An 18,297-nucleotide genomic window follows, 5' to 3' on the forward strand; every position below is an offset into this window, starting at 1 on the left:
CTGCTCATTCTTCCACTGTTCAACCATCCTTCATATCGGATACTTCAAAGAACGGTGAGACTCTCACCCATGTAAAATTGTTGGGAAGTATAAGCCAATTTCTAGTACATGCTGTACATCAGTAAGGGCCTTTTAGATTTCCATCTATTACAAAAATTGTTTCACTGTATTTCAAGCTAACATCTTCATCTTTCATTGCAAATACTTATGAGAGTCATTCTGTATCCAAAAGGCATCTCAAAAAACAGCACTGGATGACAACCAAAAAAATAACATTTTACAATTTTTCAGGCAAGAGCACTTTATTTTCACCTCTGAAAATAAACCACAATTGACAACAACAAAGGAGACTGTGCAGTTCAACTTTTTATTTTAATAAAATCAGAATATGCACAGCACATGCAGTGCTAGCATCTAAACTAATACAATAAGCAATTACTAAAGCTACAGTGACTTGAGGTTCAATCTTTACATTCAGCAAGTTTAAATCCTTACATGATTTTTGAAACCTTATTAACTGAAAATATTGCTTGCTGATAAAACTTGCTCAAATGCTATTGCTGAATGTACAAGTCACTGATTATGCCAATACAACAAAGATAACCACATGTTTGAGGATTGCAATGTGCCAGACATTCACTGAAAAAAAAACAAACAAAAAAACACACAACTAAACAAAATTCACACAACAAACATCTGAGATTCTGGACACTTCACATCAGTGTTTTGAAGTGTTTCATTAATATCTTAAGACAAGTTTATCAAAACCTTGGCATGATTTAATTTCAAGTCGCCAATTTTGTTTTTACTAACATCAGAAAGTTATGGCTACACTGCCAACGCCGGGTCTGCTTAATTTGACTTAAGAGTTTAATATGACTTAACATTAAAAGCTCACACTACCCCGAAATATATAATTTCACGCATACGGTGACATTCAACATTCAAGTGCCAGTGTTTTTGTACTGTCTTTTGGTCAAGTTTCTTTAAACTTTCAAAGAATCACTTTTAGGCTTACAAAAATAAATATTTGTCAAAATGTTCAATAAATATTACATAAAACTAGCAGCAAAAAGTATCTAGAAATCTGTCGTGTGCAAATAGTTTTCTTCTCAACTATCATTCCCATGGTCCCAAATAAATTTTAGAATCTAGTCCCATCCCCTTCCTAGACAAGCTGCGTTCAACAATCTCCAAGAGACAAAGTAAGATTGGAAGTTTAAGGACACGCACACAAGACATATATATAAAATTCTCTGAATGTGCAATAAAAGAAGTACTTTGTAAAAAGTTATGGGCAAAATGTACAAGGGCCTAAACCTAGACTAATTGAAATAGCACCATAACAAATGACCTCAATACTGTCAAGTGCACCTACTTAATAAAAGTTTTAGAACAAGGCACAATACACTTGAAAATCTATTGCACTTTAGGAAATTTTTGCCGTCTTCCTATGCCACTGTAAAAAGATGGAGCGTTTTCATCACTGCATTCTGGCCACAAAATTAGCACAGAATTCAAAGTGGCAGAGGCATTTTAGTGGTGGACAATGCTCATCTTTGGCCAGATTTAGCATAAACAGACTATAAATACAATGGAAACCTATGCAACTAAAACTGACTAAAACTGCACTGTAGAGCAGAATTGACACCTTGTGCAGTTATGTACATATTTCCAACCTGTGTGATCTCAAAGATTTCAGTTTGTTACTCTTCTGGAGCCATTTTACAAAGTCTATAGTAAGCCAGTTTAACATCTCAACGCAGCTTGAACAGAGTAATGTGAATCGGCATTTAAAATAAAGCCTGCTGCATTTAATTCTTCCTGTTCATACCCTCTTGACCAAAAAACATCAACACTAGCATGCGTTATTAGACCAAAAATCATCCAAGGCCCTAATGAGGGCTGGTCATTGCTGTGGTCAGCCATTCTACCATTTCAATTTCATTTATGGCAGGCATTTAAAAAGTCTAAGTAGATGAATTCTCCTAAAAACCTATTTCAAGTTATCAGACCTTTAAACTTTCCCTGTAATAGTATGCCCACATTTGGCTAGCTCATTAATTAATGATCTGCCTAAACGTTGAAAGAGGAATTGCTGTATTTACTTGCATTAACTTTGAAAACAGTGCTTTGAATGTATGCATGTATTCATACATCACCTTATCATGACTGGAATGGCTTAAAGACTATCAGGTTCTAAATACCTATCCAGGATAGAGTGAGCAAATCAGAACTTTAACTTAATACAGTTTGCCACATTAGAAACTAATTCCATTAATATGCTTCAAGACATTTGTTGTTTGTTTTCCCCCAATCTGCAAGTATCAAAAAGCCCTAATGCAGGCTACCGCATAAGTTTTTCCTTATATTATTTATGGATGAATCGATGATTCCTGTTAAGTTGTATCACACCTGTGTGCCAAGGTTTGATTTTAGCCCAAGTTCAGTAAATTTATTTTGTCAAAACAATTGATATCTTGAGCATTACTGAGCCAACAGGACATCAAAATAAAAAGTTGTCTAAAGTTAAAGGCACAGTACATTAACAAACAAATGATCCTCAGTCACAAAATTATAAATGCAGTTTGGGATGGGGGTAGGCGGGAGGGGAGTTAATCCAAACTACAGCAATGAAGTCTTCAAACCACCTTCTGAACAGGGCTGCTGATTGTTACTTTCATTTCTTCTTGTGACCTTGAGCTCCCTTAAAAAAAAAATTTCAGTGGAGAATCACAGCTGGTAATGTACTGCGAGTTCTTGAAGCTACACAAGGTATAGTCTGGCTAAGTTACATGTGGTTTCCATATTAGCTTGTTTGGCAGGGTGACCTACTGCAAAGCAGGCTCAGTTACCCCACCAGTCAACCCCCTGGGAGTTATAATTTCCTCCATATCCATCACTGTTGTAAAAGCCTCCATAGCCACCTAATGAGAGATTTAAAAGAGAGATAAATTAATGAAGTTATCCATCATTAAATACAATCCTTCCCTTAAGTACTTTGCCATCAAGTTTCTATAGTGCTGATCTTAAATGGTTTAATTAGACTTCGAAAAAGATGACTAAACGGAAAAAAACCCTTCCCAAAGCTATGAAGTTACAGATTAACACTACCTCCACCGAATCCTCTGCTGCTACCGTGGCCACCTCCGCCACTGCGGCTGCTGCTTGCACGGCTGCTGCTGAAGCTGGAACTGCTGGCACCACTACTTTGTCGGTAGTCTCTGGCACCAAACCCTCCACTAAATCTGCTACTATAAGAAAAAATTTGTTGGTTCACATGAAGATGAAATTCCACTGAAGTAACCTAACTCTTACATACTTCCCAATGACCAATTTCTATTTTTCCATTCAAACAATTCCCCATCCAGCCATATTTTCCCCAACATTAGAATGGAGTGTCATCCATTCTAATACAACCCCTTACCAAAGAATCTAGAAAGCCTAAGATGATTCAGCTTTTTAAATACTGTGAAGTTAACGCTGGACATTATGCATGCAGAGGAAACACTAGAAACTGTAAGTCAACACCTATTACACCATATATACCTCACCTCTTAGAACGTCCACGACTGCTACCCTTGTAGTGGTGTTCATAAGCCATGTTTTCTAACCAAGATGGCACTTCTTGTTTAGCTTCAACAAGAAGATCCAACAAATCCTTAGTAATATTTATGTTCCTCTCGTTAAAGAATGAGGTTGCCAGGCCTAAAAGAGTCCCCAAAAAACTATATAAACAAACGTCTTCCACGAAGTAACTTGCTACCCTTACTTTCCTATGCAGAAATATTTAAAATATTACAATCTATTATTTAAACAAGTGCTTTGAGCAAAATCTTTTGTCACTTTCATTGTTAAAAATGTATTTTAGATCCTAGCAAGTTCTTTGCTGCACGCATCACAGCTAAAAACATGAAATCATCAAGTAATCAAATACTTACCAAGGTTTCCTACACGTCCTGTACGACCAATGCGATGTACGTATTCTTCAATATCACTTGGCAAGTCAAAATTGATAACATGTTTCACATTTGAAATGTCCAGTCCTCTTGCTGCTACCTGAAAAATAACTTATATGAGATATGGCCCACTTAAAAGAAAAATACTTGAACATGCTCAACTTGAATCAAAGAAGGATGTTTATACATACTGCTGTAGCCACTAGAATTGGGCTTTTTCCTGAGCGGAACTGGTGAAGGGCCTCTTCCCTATCCCTCTGAGAACGGTCTCCATGGATACTGGTACATGCGTATCCTTCATGGTATAAGAAATCCTCCAGAGAATCTGCACCCTTTTTGGTCTCCACAAACACTAAGGTCAGTGAATCCTTGCCTGTCGTTGAAAAATTATAGGTTTTTGCCACTAATATGGCTTAGTTCTCTTTGCACTTATGTATGCACAATTTTCATGTGTCAATTAAAATACATACATATCTTAAAAATGGGCTTTTAACAGCATGTTTTGAATTGAGGAGGAAAAGTAATAAAGGTAATCCAAATACATTTAAGAGATGGGGGGTCTCACTATATTGCCCAGGCTGGGAGTAAACTGGCCATTCACAGGTGCAATCATGGCATACTACAGCCTCAGCCTGCCAAGTAGCTGGGACTACATGCATGTACCACTGCACCCAGCCCAAATGGATCACCACCAGAGCAATGAAAATTATTCATAATTTTAGATGGGTGCAGTGGTACGTGCCTGTAGGCCCAGCTACTCTGGAGGCTGAGGCAGGAGGATTGTCTAAGTCTACGAGTTCTGGGCTGTAGTGTACTATGCCTATCAGGTGTCCACACTAAGTTTGGGATCAACATGATAACCTCCCGGAAGCAAGGGAGCACCAGGTTGTCTAAGGAGGGGTGAACCAGCCCAGGTCAGAAACAGAGCAGGTCAAATACTCCCATGCTGATCAGTAATGGGATCGCGCCTGTGAATAACCCCTGCACTCCAGCCTGGGCAACACAGAGAAACCCCCATCTCTAAAAAAAAAATAAAAAATTCATAATGCTGGCTGGGCGCGGTGGCTCACGAGGCCTGTAATCCCAGCACTTTGGGAGCCCGAGACGGGCAGATCACGAGGTCAGGAGATCGAGACCATCCTGGCTAACATGGTGAAACCCCATCTCTACTAAAAATACAAAAAATTAGCCGGGTGCGGTAGCGGGCGCCTGTAGTCCCAGCTACATGGGAGCATGGGAGGCTGAAGCAGGAGAATGGCGTGAACCCAGGAGGCAGAGCTTGCAGTGAGCCGAGATCGCACCACTGCACTCCAGCCTGGGTAACAGAGCGAGACTCTGTCTCAAAAAAAAAAAAAAAAAAAAAAAAATCAAAATGTTACCTGTTGCATTTAGGAGGTCAAGCAGAAATGACCGTTTGTCTGATTCTTCCACCCAAACTACTTTCTGTGTGATGTTTTCAGAGGTAGAGCCAACTCTTCCTACAGCCAAGAAGATATATTCATCTAAGAAATCACGAGCCAGCATCTGAAAGAAAAAAAATATTTTTATTACCTGAGATAAACAAATTTCTAAATAAATAAAATTTGCGGGGCCAGGTACCGTGGCTCAAGCCTGTAATCCCAGCACTTTGGGAGGCTGAGACAGGCAGATCACGAGGTCAGGAGATCGAGACCATCCTGGCTAACACGGTGAAACCCTGTCTCTACTGACAAAAAAAAAAAAAAAACTAGCCAGGCGCGGTGGCGGGCACCTGTAGTCCCAGCTACCTGGAGGCTGAGGCAGAAGAATGGCGTAAACCCGGGAGGCGGAGCTTGCAGTGAGCTGAGCGCCACTGCACTCCTGGGCGACAGAGCGAGACTCCGTCTCAAAAAAATAAAATAAATAAATAAATAAAATTTGCAACATCCAACAGTACCTGTATTTCCTTAGGAAAAGTAGCACTAAACATCATAGTGTGGCGGACACCCTTTGGAGGCATAGTATCTTGTTCAACTATTCTACGAATCTGAGGCTCAAACCCCATATCCAACATCCGATCAGCTTCATCTAACACCAAGTATCTGTCATGTCATGAAAAAAACAAACCTGAGTTTAGAATGAGGAGAAATCAAGATGGTTTTAGTATGGCTGTTAGTATAATTGCAATTGTGTAAGTTACTACAATTATATATTCATTAAGGTGGTGCCTCACACTGCGTAATTTTACAGACCCAGCACAGGATCCTTGCCACTACATAAGTCATTCAAGATTACACAGCCAAATTAGCCCATCCTAGTTGACTGTCCCACGAGCTGATCATTCTAAGCCTCCACCAAGATGTTACTACTGATTTTTCAACATTAAAATTACCATGAACAAGATTTTGGTAAAAGTTAGATGTCTGAAATACATCACTTCTCAATCTTAAAATTTAGACAATGTTGCCACCACCACAAACCTAATGGCCAGTAACTTTAATACTGCATCCCATACATTTAAAAATTAACATAGCCAAGCGCCGATGGCTCACGCCTGTAATCCCAGCACTTTGGGAGGCCAAGGCAGGTGGATCACCTGAGGTTGGAAGTTCGTGACCAGCCTGACCAACACGGAGAAACCCCGTCTCTACTAAAAATACAAAAATTAGCTGGGCGTAGTGGCACATGCCTGTAATCCCAGCTACTTGGGAGGCTGAGGCAGGAGAGCCACTTGAACCCGGGAGGTGAGGTTGCAGTGAGCCGAGATCGTGCCATGGCACTCCAGCCTGGGCAACAAGAGTGAAACTCCGCCAAAAACAAAACAAAACAAAACAAAACAAAAAAACATACTTGCAAAAGTCTAATCCAATCTTTCCTCTTTCCATCATATCCACTAGACGTCCTGGAGTGGCTACTAGCAAATGGCATCCACGTTCCAAGTCTCGAATCTGCTGACCAATATCGGCACCACCATAAACCACGCAAGGACGAACTCTAGATCGGTATGAAAACTGTAAGCAAAAAAAGTTATGAACTTCAAGATCAAAATTTTTACATATTCATAAAACATTTAATTAGAATCAATGAAAAAGCTAATAATCACTGGAACTCATACTTACTTTTCTGGCTTCCTCATAGATCTGTACTGCCAACTCTCTCGTTGGTGCTAATACCAAGGAGATTGGGTACTGTTTGCGGCGCCCATACCTTCCATTTTCCTAAGAAATAAATCAATTTTTAAGTTAACTCTACCTACCCTGTTTGAAAAGTTCATCACAACATAATTCCCTTTTGTAATTTATAGATTACAGATTACACTTGAAAACTGCTTTTCATTCGACTTAAGTCTTAGCATCATTTAGAAAGCCCTCTCAATGGCCTCCTACGAAGTTCTACAATAATTTCCCATTTTATAAAGAAACATCTACCTTCATGGCCCTCAAAGCCTCGCCTGGACCATCTGAATAAATCTGACTCAAGATGGGCAAGAGAAATGCTGCAGTTTTTCCAGACCCTGTTCAAAAACAAACAAATCCTGCTCATTAATTTTAAACAGACATTGGTAGATGACAGTGTTTTTTAACTGCCCTATTACTAGTAATTAGTACTTTTAGTTTATGATTAAGTTTTCCAAAAAGTGGCTTCTTTGGTCCATCTCTGAGTCGTCAGCAAACTGAGACAACTATTTTTGTAAATAAAGCCTGCTATTTTTATAAATAAAGCTCTTACGGAATACAGCCATACCCAATAATTTATGTATCATCTATGGCTTCTCTCACAGTCCAATAGCAGCGCTGAGCAGCTGCAAAACTGCATGGCCCATAAAAAAATATTTTATTGTCTAGTCCTTTACAGAAAAAATATGATAATGTTTTACTCTTATGAGCTGAGCTTACCTGTTTGGGCACAAGCCATCAAGTCTCTTTTCTCTTTGATAATAGGAATAGCGTGCTTCTGCACTGGAGTTGGGCGAGTATAACGAGTAAGCTCAATGTTTCCCATGATAATTTCTCCCATCTCAACATCACTGAACTGTGAAGAAATTCAATGGGGTTAGAAATGCTATCTAAAGCTATTTCTGTTTTATACTAATAATGGAAACAACCAACAGCTGATTTGTAACTCAGCTTATAGTTTAAGAAAATTACCATATTATACTTTTGAGAAAAAACAACCCCCAGGCTTACTGCACATTGGAGAAGACTTTGGGTTGTTCCTATGTTTGACCCATTTTCTATTTTAGGTAATAAATTATTCATAATGGTGACACTGAACTCAACTTCTCCTTTTCCACAAATCTATGAAGCTGCTGGTCTACATGACTTTATGAAGCTCACCTCACATTCTAATGTACCATGAAAACATTTACACCTCCCTGTGTCTTTAAAAGTCAAGTAAAAATACTTACACTTTCAATATGTGGAGGACAGTTGTTGCCTGTTGCCTCAACTGGAATGTCATCATATTTCTCAAAATTAATCCCAGTGTTGCCTCCAGAAAAGAGTTCCCTCAAATCAAAAGATGGGTAAGTTCATTTGTTATACTATAATGCTTCATCACAAGTAACATACACTTCAAAAACTTACTGTTCCAAGCGTTCACTTGGTGGGAGTGGTTTTGACCAATCATCTTCATCTGATTTGTCACACCAGCGACTGTTTCCACCACGTTCAAATTTGCCAAAGCCACTTCTGTCACCACGGCTGCCAATGCCGTCATAATCACTCCGTCCACGATCATCAAACCTGAACAGCACAAGCAATTAATCAGAATCATATCATTTAACCATTATCAGATTCTTATCCCTACTCTAGAACTGTATCTGGAGACTTAAGTTATGGCTAACTATAAGGATGTCAACAATCCAATTCTGAGTTGACAAATAAGGCTCTCTAACCAGCATCATTTACATAACCTCATTTTCTAAAATCAGTAATCTTTATATTTCTATAAAGTCGTATAGCCTAAAAAGCCTCGCAGATGACAAAATTAAGAATAAAGATTTTACTTGAAACTGGCAAACAGCTCACAACCTTCATTTAAAGTGCTCATCCAAATATATTTAATGGTAGGGAAAAGAAGAAAATAGCACACCGAATATCAATTGTCCTAGTTATAATAGGATGTCACTTAAAGGACAATTCACCTGTGTGACTTTGGATAAAAGGTAGAAAATAATCCTTACCTGAACTAAGATGTTATTAGAGTTTTAGGCCTGTTTGCGAAAAATCAGGACACAGGACTAACAACAGCTATTAGGCACATGGGGTCAGTTCACCATACTTGTGTAACCAAAAATACAAGGTATTTAGAAATTGTTATAGAGTCCACAAAAATCCCAACCAAATTAGGCCATTCACTAGAGGAACTTACTCTTTTAAGTGGAACATACAAAACTCGAGAAATAGAATAACTCATTTCATTATGCCAATGAACATATTCCTACTTTCATCTAATTTCTAACTAAGAGGTTCAATTTAGTAAAAGCCTCTTACAGCTAAGAAAATACAATGACTAAACAGACATAATGCTTGACATCCAAATGGGTGGTCAGGATAAGAACTTACTAAACTGTTATTACACATACACATAAGGTGGTAAGACAAGAAATCACTTACCTTCCCCTTGATCCACTTCCACGATCACTGAAGAAGCTAGACTTCCCTCTTGAATCACTACGAGATCCAAAACTGCTATACGCATCCTTATCTTTGCTAGAACTCCACCCTGAACTGTCTTTGTCGTAGAAACCTTCGATTAAAAGAGCACAAATCCATTTTATTATTAATTAGAAATAGGAACCATGTTAAGGTATTATCAATCTTTCTGAATTTGAAGGCCTCCACTGACTATCTTATCTCTGTGGGCTCGAGGTTCAATCTCAAGATATTCCTACCATGGTCCTATAAGACAACCAAGATTTACAGCTGGTTTACACCAGGACAAAGTTTTTAATTCTCCCCACCAGAAAATATTGTCCACTGGCCAGGAACGGTGGCTCACGCCTGTAATCCCAGCACTTTGGGAGGCCAAGGCGGGCAGGTCACTTGAGGTCAGGAGTTCGAGACTAGCCTGACCAACGTGGAGAAATCCTGTCTCTCTAAAAATACAAAATTAGCCGGGGGTGGTGGCACATGTCTGCAATCCCAGCCACTCAGGAGGATGAGGTAGGAGAATCACTTGAACCTGGGAGGTAGAGGTTGCAGTGAGCCAAGATCGCGCCATTGCACTCCAGCACGGGAAACGAGTGAAACTCTTGTCTCAAAAAAAAAAAAAAAAAAAATTTTACTGTACACTAAATCAAGCAATCTGACTTGTTTTTGAATGAATACTACCTCTAAGTGGTCAACAGCTTTGCCTATAACACATTGATTATGATACTGTTGTATGATCATCACAATTTAATTTCCATTCATTTTATAGGTGTGAATGGGTTTACTAGGAAACAGTTACTATTGTTTCCATGTTTCTTGGAGGTGGTATTCATTTAGAACATTCTTAGACTGTCAGATTACTTGGTTTAATACAATATTTTTCAGTTTCAATAGTATAAAGCACAAGAATACTACTGTCAAATGGTACTATTATTTTAGTGGTTCGTCTACTATAAGCTTGATGACAATCAGGAATACCTGGAAAAAGAAAAACCCTCATCACTATATATTCTCAGTATAGACAAGGTTCCTGGGTACAGCTATAAATATCCAAGTAAGTGGATGACAAACATGTAAATTAGCCCAAAGACAGATAGAGGGTTTAAACACAAGTAGAGTGTTTAGCTTCAGCAACACCTTATTAGTCAGAAACAGCTTCTGAATTCAGTTACTTTCCTTCTGCCTTCTACCTCCTACTGTTAGGCCAGTCAGGTGACCAACAGCCTTTGCTAGCAAGAAATAGTTGAGTTAGAGTGCCAGATCTCTTCCAGCTCTAAAACCTCTATGATACTGCCATATACATGAGGGTCAATTCTAGCTAGTATACTCAGAATACTGAGAACATCCATGACGATAAAGACAAATTCCACAGCAACCTCCCCTTAAAAAGAATATAATGCCAGCCAGGCACGGGGGCTCACGCCTGTAATCCCAGCCCTTTGGGAGGCTGAGGCGGGCGGATCACTTGAGATCAGGAGTTCCACACAAGCCTGGGCAACAAGGCAAAACCCCTAAATACTAAAATACACAAAAACTAGCCAGGCGTGGTGGCGCATGCCTGTGATCCCAGCTACTTGGGAGGCTGAGGCAGGAGAATCACTTGAATCCAGGAGGTGGAGGTTGCAGTGAGGCTCTGCACTCCAGCCTGGGCAACAGAGCGAGGCTCTGTCTCAAAAATAAAAAAATAAAAATAAAAAAAGAATATAATGCCAAAGTGATCTTCCCATAGAAGTAATACAGATTTTATATACATGTATCGCTAGGACAGTGAAGGTAACACAGACTACATATGGAGAGGAACAGCAGCAAACCATGTGCTCCCCTGTGGACTCTCCACTCTTCCTATCTGCCTTCTTTATACAGTATCTTCCCTCCTCCTTATCTTTAGTTTTCCTGACTTTCCCTTTTCCTCCAAATTTTGAATGGTCTAATTTTACAGAATATAAAGCACCCGAACAGCTGTCTCATAATATGAAACATACACTAGCTGTTATCTATCGCTACATTACAATTGCAATGGGAAAGACGCCAGATAGTGTAATATATTTTGGACAAAACCCTTCAACAGCAGCAAGGCAAGGAGATGAAACCAGAGAATCACTCCCAACGCTGTAACTTGTTAACTATTCTATGATAAGCCCATCTTCATTTCTGGCAACTGTGCCAAGACAGAAATAACCAGGTTGTTATCATTATGCAGCTTGGTTGACACAGTAGGGGCACCCACCTCTTCCAAACTAAAACCATGCTGTGAATGATTACAAACAGATTCAGCACAAGACTAGCGAAACTGTACAAAACCATGCCCTTGGCGTCAGAACAGTTTGACACAGGAATGCCGAATTTCCCACTGTGTAACATTAGATAAGTTTTTCCAACGTTATTAAGCTCTAATATTTGAACCAAGGCTGACAGAAGCATAAAAGAACACTATGTTTAGACATCCCCCAAATGCCTCATTTTCCTTAAGGCTTTGACTAACTTCTAAAGGAGGCAAAAAAATAGACCAACGAAGTTACTTGTGGGGACCTACCTTTAGTAGCTTCTCGGTTCCTTAAATGAGGAGGAATATAGCGCCCTTCTAAAAAAAAATACATATATACATAATTAAATGCCAAAAAACCTTCCATTTAAATTTCTGTTACTAAAAAATGATTCCGGGAAATTAAAATCTCCAGCCTTCCCATCTGATTACTTACCTGGACATTGAGAGGGGGGAAAAAAAGAATCTAATTTTAAATGGGTTATTGCTTCATAAGGAGAACTTTGAAAGGAGTTTGATTTAAAAAAAAAAAAAGCTGATTTGGAACCTAATAGTTGAAATCCACAAATTGAGCACATTTAGCCACTAGTCGTCATTTAATGTGACTTTTTTTAAAGGCCTGCTAGATTTAAGAGAACTGTCATAAAAACTAAGAGGATCACTTACAGCATTAAGTATTACTGTAACAATTTAAGATTACTCATGTAATAAATCTCACAATCTTTTGTTTCTATGCCAGTAAGTTGCAAAACATACAATAAACATATAAGGAAAAGCTGCAAAGGGGAGTTAATTTCAAGGAATTGCAGGTTTTAATTTGGGGCTTGCTGAGTTTAAGTTGACGGCTGCTCTGTACGCAGGCAAGAATACAGCCTAAACTATGGATAAGCAAAAAAAAGCACATAATATAAACCCAAATAAAATCAATTTGCTTTATAACTAGTAAACATGTCATTTAACTTTCTTTTTCTAGACTGAATTAAACGTTTTTAAAAATCTCCATTAGGACAATCAGTTCCTAAAAGATTCTTAGCATGACAAATAAGGTGAAAGTTAAAGCAAACACCAATTTTGTGCCCAGTGAGCTGTTCTTGCCTAAAAATGAGGACACATCACAGCCCATACCCACTTGTTTTAATAAGTAGGAAGAGATCTGAGCTAAACATAAGGGTCTATTGCCTTATTACGTTATAATAAACCAGTAAGATCCCCTATCTTAACACTAACCTCTAACAAGTCTCTAAACAACCCCCCTTAAAAGAAAAAAAGCAACTTTTCTAATGCCTTTTTAAAAGAAATGACACATTTGAAAATCTAACCTAACCACCAATCCAAAATTCAGTATAGTCTTCTGTTCTTCAGGAGAAAGGAGCAGCTATAACCGATGAATATAGTCAGTTAACAGGGACACATCCCCATCACCTCTAAACTGGGCTCAGGATTTATAATGGACGAAAACTCTTCTAGCGATAATATGATATAATAAGGTTCCTTTCAATGGTTAACTGCTTTTACTCAAGAGAGCCAGCTAGAAAGGCAACGACGAAGGCCGGGCGCGGTGGCTCAAGCCTGTAATCCCAGCACTTTGGGAGGCCGAGGCGGGCGGATCACAAGGTCAGGAGATCGAGACCACAGTGAAACCCCGTCTCTACTAAAAATACAAAAAATTAGCCGGGCGCGGTGGCGGGCGCCTGTAGTCCTAGCTACTCAGGAGGCTGAGGCAGGAGAATGGCGTGAACCCAGGAGGTGGAGCTGGCAGTGAGCCGAGATCGCGCCACTGCACTCCAGCCTGGGCAACAGCGTGAGACTCCGTCTCAAAAAAAAAAAAAAAAAAAAGAAAGGCAACGACGACGCTCTCCAGGCGCGGTGGCTCATGCCTGTAATCCCAGCACTTTGGGAGGCCAAGGCAGGTAGATCACCTGAGGTAGGGAGTTCGAGACCAGCCTGACCAACATGGAGAAACCCCATCTCTACTAAAAATACAAAATGAGCCAGGTGTGGTGGTGCATGCCTGTAATCTCAGCTACTCGGGAGGCTGAGGCAGGAGAATCGCTTGAACCCGGAGGCAGAGACTGCAGTGAGCCGAGATCACACCACTGCACTTCAACCTGGGCAACAAGAGCAAAGCTCCATCTCAAAAAAAAAAAAAAAAAAAAAAAGGCAACAATGCTTTAGATTGACCACTAGGTACTACATAACCCTGTAACACAAAGACTACATAATTCTTTAAGCAGTAAAAATTGAAAGGCAAATTTCTTAAATTTTAAATAAGCCCAATGAAATCTTAAGACATTAAGCTCTAATATTCAATAAATCCATAAGATGTTTTACTTACTGCTGGCTGTACTTCCTCCACTCTGATTATCTGAAGAGTTCAGGTCTAGGCCAGCAAACTAGAAGAGAGTGAGATGGTTAGCACCCCATGTGCTCAAATACTGTATTAAGAGAAAACTAGTCGCGCCCTCTAGCATTTGCTAGCACTGCATTCAAGTAGTTGGCCAGTCCACCTCACAGGGCTGATACCAACTCTTAATGAGAAAGTGACTAAGAATGCTTTCAAATCTGTAACGCTCTAGGCAAATGCAAAATATTACTATTGTATATACTACAGAAGGCGGTACACCAAGATGCTTGTGCTATTCAGTAGAAACTGTCCAAATTTCATTCATTCATTCAAAACGAATTTTCACTGCAACATGTTCCATAGCACAGGCTCCCTAATCACCAAACTAAAGCTTACACTGAACCTCAAAATTATTCTTCAATGTCAAATAGATAAGGGATTCGTTTTAGTGCCAGTCATAAACATTTCCAACGCCAACTTTCTGTAGTACCTGGTATTTTAAACCTAAAAAGCACACCTGAAAAATGTCAGGACAAATTTTGAATTGGCCGTTCTTTAGTTCCTTCATCCCCAAATATTGCCTACGTATTTTTAGTCGGGTAGTACTCTTAAGAACAACAAAAAAAAGCAATATACCAACCACTTACACAAAACACTATGTTAAGCACAACTCTGAAGTAGTTTGACTGTTAATTCGTTTGTTTTTTTTTTTGAGACAGAGTCTCCCTCTGTCACCCAGGCTGGAATTCAGTGGTGTGATCTCGGCTCACTGCAATCTCCGCCTCCCCGAGTAGCTGGTATTACAGGGGTGCGCCACCACGCTAGGCTTTTTGTATTTTTAGTAGAGACGGGGTTTCGCCATGTTGGCCAGGCTGGCCTCCTGACCTCAGGTCAGGTGATCCACCTGCCTTGGCCTCCCAAAGCGCTGGGATTACAAGCATGAGCCCGGCTTGAAGTAGTTACCTGTTTATTACCCCATTGTAACAGAAGTTCAAAAATGACTTTGAATAAATGGTACAACTGGCATTCAATGCTCTTAGGGAGTAGGACGTTTTAGTGCCTTTCATCTATATTTCTACCCATCTCCCTTACACTGGTATCTCAAAAGCCTCAACATTCTTGAAAAGGGTTATATGCTACCTTCGTAACGTTGTATAACTAACCAGGAACTACTCACAAGTAGTTGGTGGAAAAAATTGTACATGCAAAGTGTTTCATTTTTCTCAAAAAAGCCACAAAAGACCAAGTTACACAGTACCGTTGCCAACCTGTTTGCAAAAGATACACTATATACCATGTTTATAAATCTTGTGTTTAAAGCTCAGTATGATACTGCCAAACTGCAGGCATCATCAATGGAGTCACTGAAAACTGGAAGCAGATGCTGAGTGTAAGACTTCAGGCACCTAATTTCCAGAATTTCTATGAGAAAAAACACCACCGCGCTTTCTCTTGCTACCGTTAATACTTTAAAGCACGGCAGAACCACAAACTTTCCTTTTGCACTTGTTATAGTACAATTTTGCTTTTTAAATAAGGTTCACTGCTGCCTAGAATCCTTAAAAGGACACTGTAGCTAAATGGAAAATGGTAAAACTGGGAATACTCTGTGCTGCTGGTAGATTGTTAAAATGTCTGTGTTCAATTCAACATATGAAGTGTCAACAATTAGAGGATTTAATATAATTGGTTCATTAACAGGGAGAAAATGCTCCCAAAGGAACAGATCAATTCCTAAAAAATATTACATATGACTACATTAAAATACGTATTCAATTAATTTGTGCCACTAAACTTAGTCCCAGGATTATTCCGGAGTTTGTGAAATCAACTCCTAATCAGAAGTGTATTTAAAGGCTCCGCATAACCCACACAAGAGCTTATCTGAAACGTGGTGCCACTGTTGCGGCGGGATGCAGTCTTCCTGCCACCAAAGCCCAAAACCTTCTCTCAGATCACACGTCCTCCTCTCCTCTGCCCCTAAATCCTTAGAAGAGGAGATTCTGTCTAAAAGACTGGGGGGGCCTCGGACCCATCGCGAGATTCTACTCCACAGGCAGCAACAAGTCAACAACAAAACTGTTTACTTCCCCCAAAAGCCGGGTGTTTTTCCAAAGGCGGATTCCTGGATCAAAGTCACTAACATGAAGACACTCCCACAACCCGCGATGACCCCTCCACTCCAGAAAAACGCGGGGCTCCCGGCTAACTCGCCACACAGGGACAACCTGGGCCAAGCAAGGAGGAGAAAGGGCCTCGCTGGCTAACCTCCCCGCCGCGTCTAACCTCTATCTTCAGAGCCCAGCGGCCCATTCCTGCCTCCCCTCCCCGCCCCCACTCCTCCCCAATCTTCTGCGTCACAAAACTTTCCACTCCGGAAACGCAGCCTCCCCGGCCGCGGCGCCGGGCCTGCGGACCCTGGGTTGAAGCGAAAAGGCCTGCGGAAGGAACCCGGGAAAAACAAGACGCCCATTCCATCCTCCTTTCCAGGCCCTCGCCCGCCCGGGACCCGCCGTCTCCCGGGAGTGAGCCACAGCGCCTCCCAGCACCACACAAAAGAGACCGCCGCCATTACCCCAAGCGAAGGCCACCCCCTCCCCGCCGCGCCGCCCCCTCCCACATTCCTGGGCCGCGTTCCACCCCTTGCTCGCAGGCACGCAAACACCGGATGCCGCCGGGTCCTACAGACGGTAATCCAGGCTGCGCCAGCCGTGAAGGCCGAAACCCTCCAGGCCAAAAGGGTCTCCAGTCGCGTCCCGCCGCGCTGCGCACTCCCGCAAACCACCCCCCGGTCACTAATCAGTCGGGGTTCGCGCATGCGCGTCCCCGCGAGAGCGCGCGCACTCCCTCCCCCCCTCCGCCCGCCTGCGCACGCACACACAAAAGCCGCCATTGTGCTCGTCCCGGGGACAATACAGCGGGCCGAGACCGGGCCCGGGCGACAGCCCCAACCAACGTTCCTGTCCCTCCATAGCCCCGGGGCACCCAGGAAATGAAAAGTAAGGGTCCCGGTTAGCGCTGCGCCATTAGCCAGGTTAGGTCAGAGGAGGGATTCACGCAGCAGCCAGCCCAGTGGGGTCCTTGCGGCTCACCTGCTGGTCCAGCCCGAGCGCATTTTCCACCGCCACATGACTCATCCCTGAAGAGTACCGAGAACTCGGAGTCTTCCGCTGCTAAGCGAGTGTGTCTGTTCCACCGCGAAGGCCCTCTCACGGGAGAACTGCGGCTCTGGAGCGCACCGCGCGGCCACGGATCTAATATACCCGCTTGAAAGCCCGCTACGTCAGCACGTACAACGTGTGCCCTCCCTCTCACACTGCAATCCCCTGTCGCGGCGACTAATGCCCGGCTACTGCGCGCTCCCTCAGGTCTAACCTCACGGGATTTCCTACTTAGTCCCGTCGCCCCTAGCAGTCCTGTCTTGGAGCTTGGAGCGCCAAATGCTGTCCCAGTTCTCCCGAGCTACACTTCCCGTGCTCTCCGCTAAAACCGTAGTCTCAGCCTCGGAGGTCTCGAGATCTCGCGAGAACTTGCGTTTCCCGTTTACCACCAGCTAAAAGGCCTGGAAATGTTAACCTAGGCCTCTTCGCTCCCCTTTCCAACCCTATGCACTCAGCTTTAGTTTTTCGGGGTTTTTTTCTTGGGTTTTTTTTGTTTTTCTTTTTTTTTTTTTTTTTTCCAACACTGGCCTTCACTCTTCTTCCTCTCTCAGTTCCCGGGCTTGGAGATGTGGTGGGATTTCTCCGGTCTAATCTGCCCTCGGTCTTCCGCGTGTAGCCTCCCCGAAGTCGGAGCTAGGCAGACAGTCCCGAAACCGAGAGGGCGGCAGGCCACGTGACCGCAGGTGTCGCGTGCGGTGGCCATTTTGTGAAGCAGGAAACGGTGGCTTGAATATAGAGTGCTCGGGACGGGGGGGCGGGGAAGAGGAGGAGAGAACAGAGGGAAGGGGAGGAGGGGGAGGAAAAAGAGGGGAGCGGAGGAAGGGGAAAGGAGGAGGGAGGAGGGTAGGATGGTGACGGGGCGGGAGTCGGGGGGAAATGGAGGGGAGCCGGCGGCGCGCTGGTGGCCGGACACCTCCCTGCGCTGTTGCCTAGGCAGCGGGGGCCCCGCCTAGAAACA

At 42.1% G+C, this 18,297-nt stretch overlaps 1 protein-coding gene across 6 annotated transcripts in view; it reads right to left on the bottom strand.

Moving 5' to 3' along the window:
- Positions 1-18,145, bottom strand: part of LOC105463148 (DEAD-box helicase 3 X-linked) — a 36,136-nt gene extending 17,991 nt beyond the window's left edge. Inside the window, exons 1-17 of one of the 6 annotated variants that reach the window (XR_011618322.1) lie at positions 17,271-18,144; positions 14,170-14,227; positions 12,105-12,152; positions 9,536-9,668; positions 8,504-8,662; positions 8,326-8,425; positions 7,814-7,949; positions 7,346-7,431; positions 7,037-7,135; positions 6,768-6,928; positions 5,875-6,019; positions 5,339-5,483; positions 4,151-4,332; positions 3,942-4,059; positions 3,555-3,708; positions 3,115-3,251; positions 2,652-2,927 (exon numbers count right to left, since the gene is read on the bottom strand). Coding sequence is in view for 2 of the 6 variants with exons in the window: in XM_011710112.3 (XP_011708414.1) it covers positions 2,848-2,927; positions 3,115-3,254; positions 3,555-3,708; positions 3,942-4,059; positions 4,151-4,332; positions 5,339-5,483; positions 5,875-6,019; positions 6,768-6,928; positions 7,037-7,135; positions 7,346-7,431; positions 7,814-7,949; positions 8,326-8,425; positions 8,504-8,662; positions 9,536-9,668; positions 12,105-12,152; positions 14,170-14,227; positions 17,271-17,315 (1,989 nt within the window). In the remaining 4 variants the exon portion in view is untranslated. Of the gene's footprint in view, positions 1-348; positions 2,928-3,114; positions 3,255-3,554; positions 3,709-3,941; positions 4,060-4,150; positions 4,333-5,338; positions 5,484-5,874; positions 6,020-6,767; positions 6,929-7,036; positions 7,136-7,345; positions 7,432-7,813; positions 7,950-8,325; positions 8,426-8,503; positions 8,663-9,535; positions 9,669-12,104; positions 12,153-14,169; positions 14,228-17,270 lie in introns of those variants that run through there. The other 5 variants (XR_976177.2, XM_011710126.3, XM_011710112.3 and 2 more) reach the window with 5 other exon arrangements.
- Positions 18,146-18,297: the final 152 nt, after the last annotated feature.

This window comes from Macaca nemestrina, chromosome X (genome assembly GCF_043159975.1).
Source record: "Macaca nemestrina isolate mMacNem1 chromosome X, mMacNem.hap1, whole genome shotgun sequence".
In the NCBI taxonomy this organism is placed as follows: domain Eukaryota; kingdom Metazoa; phylum Chordata; class Mammalia; order Primates; family Cercopithecidae; genus Macaca; species Macaca nemestrina.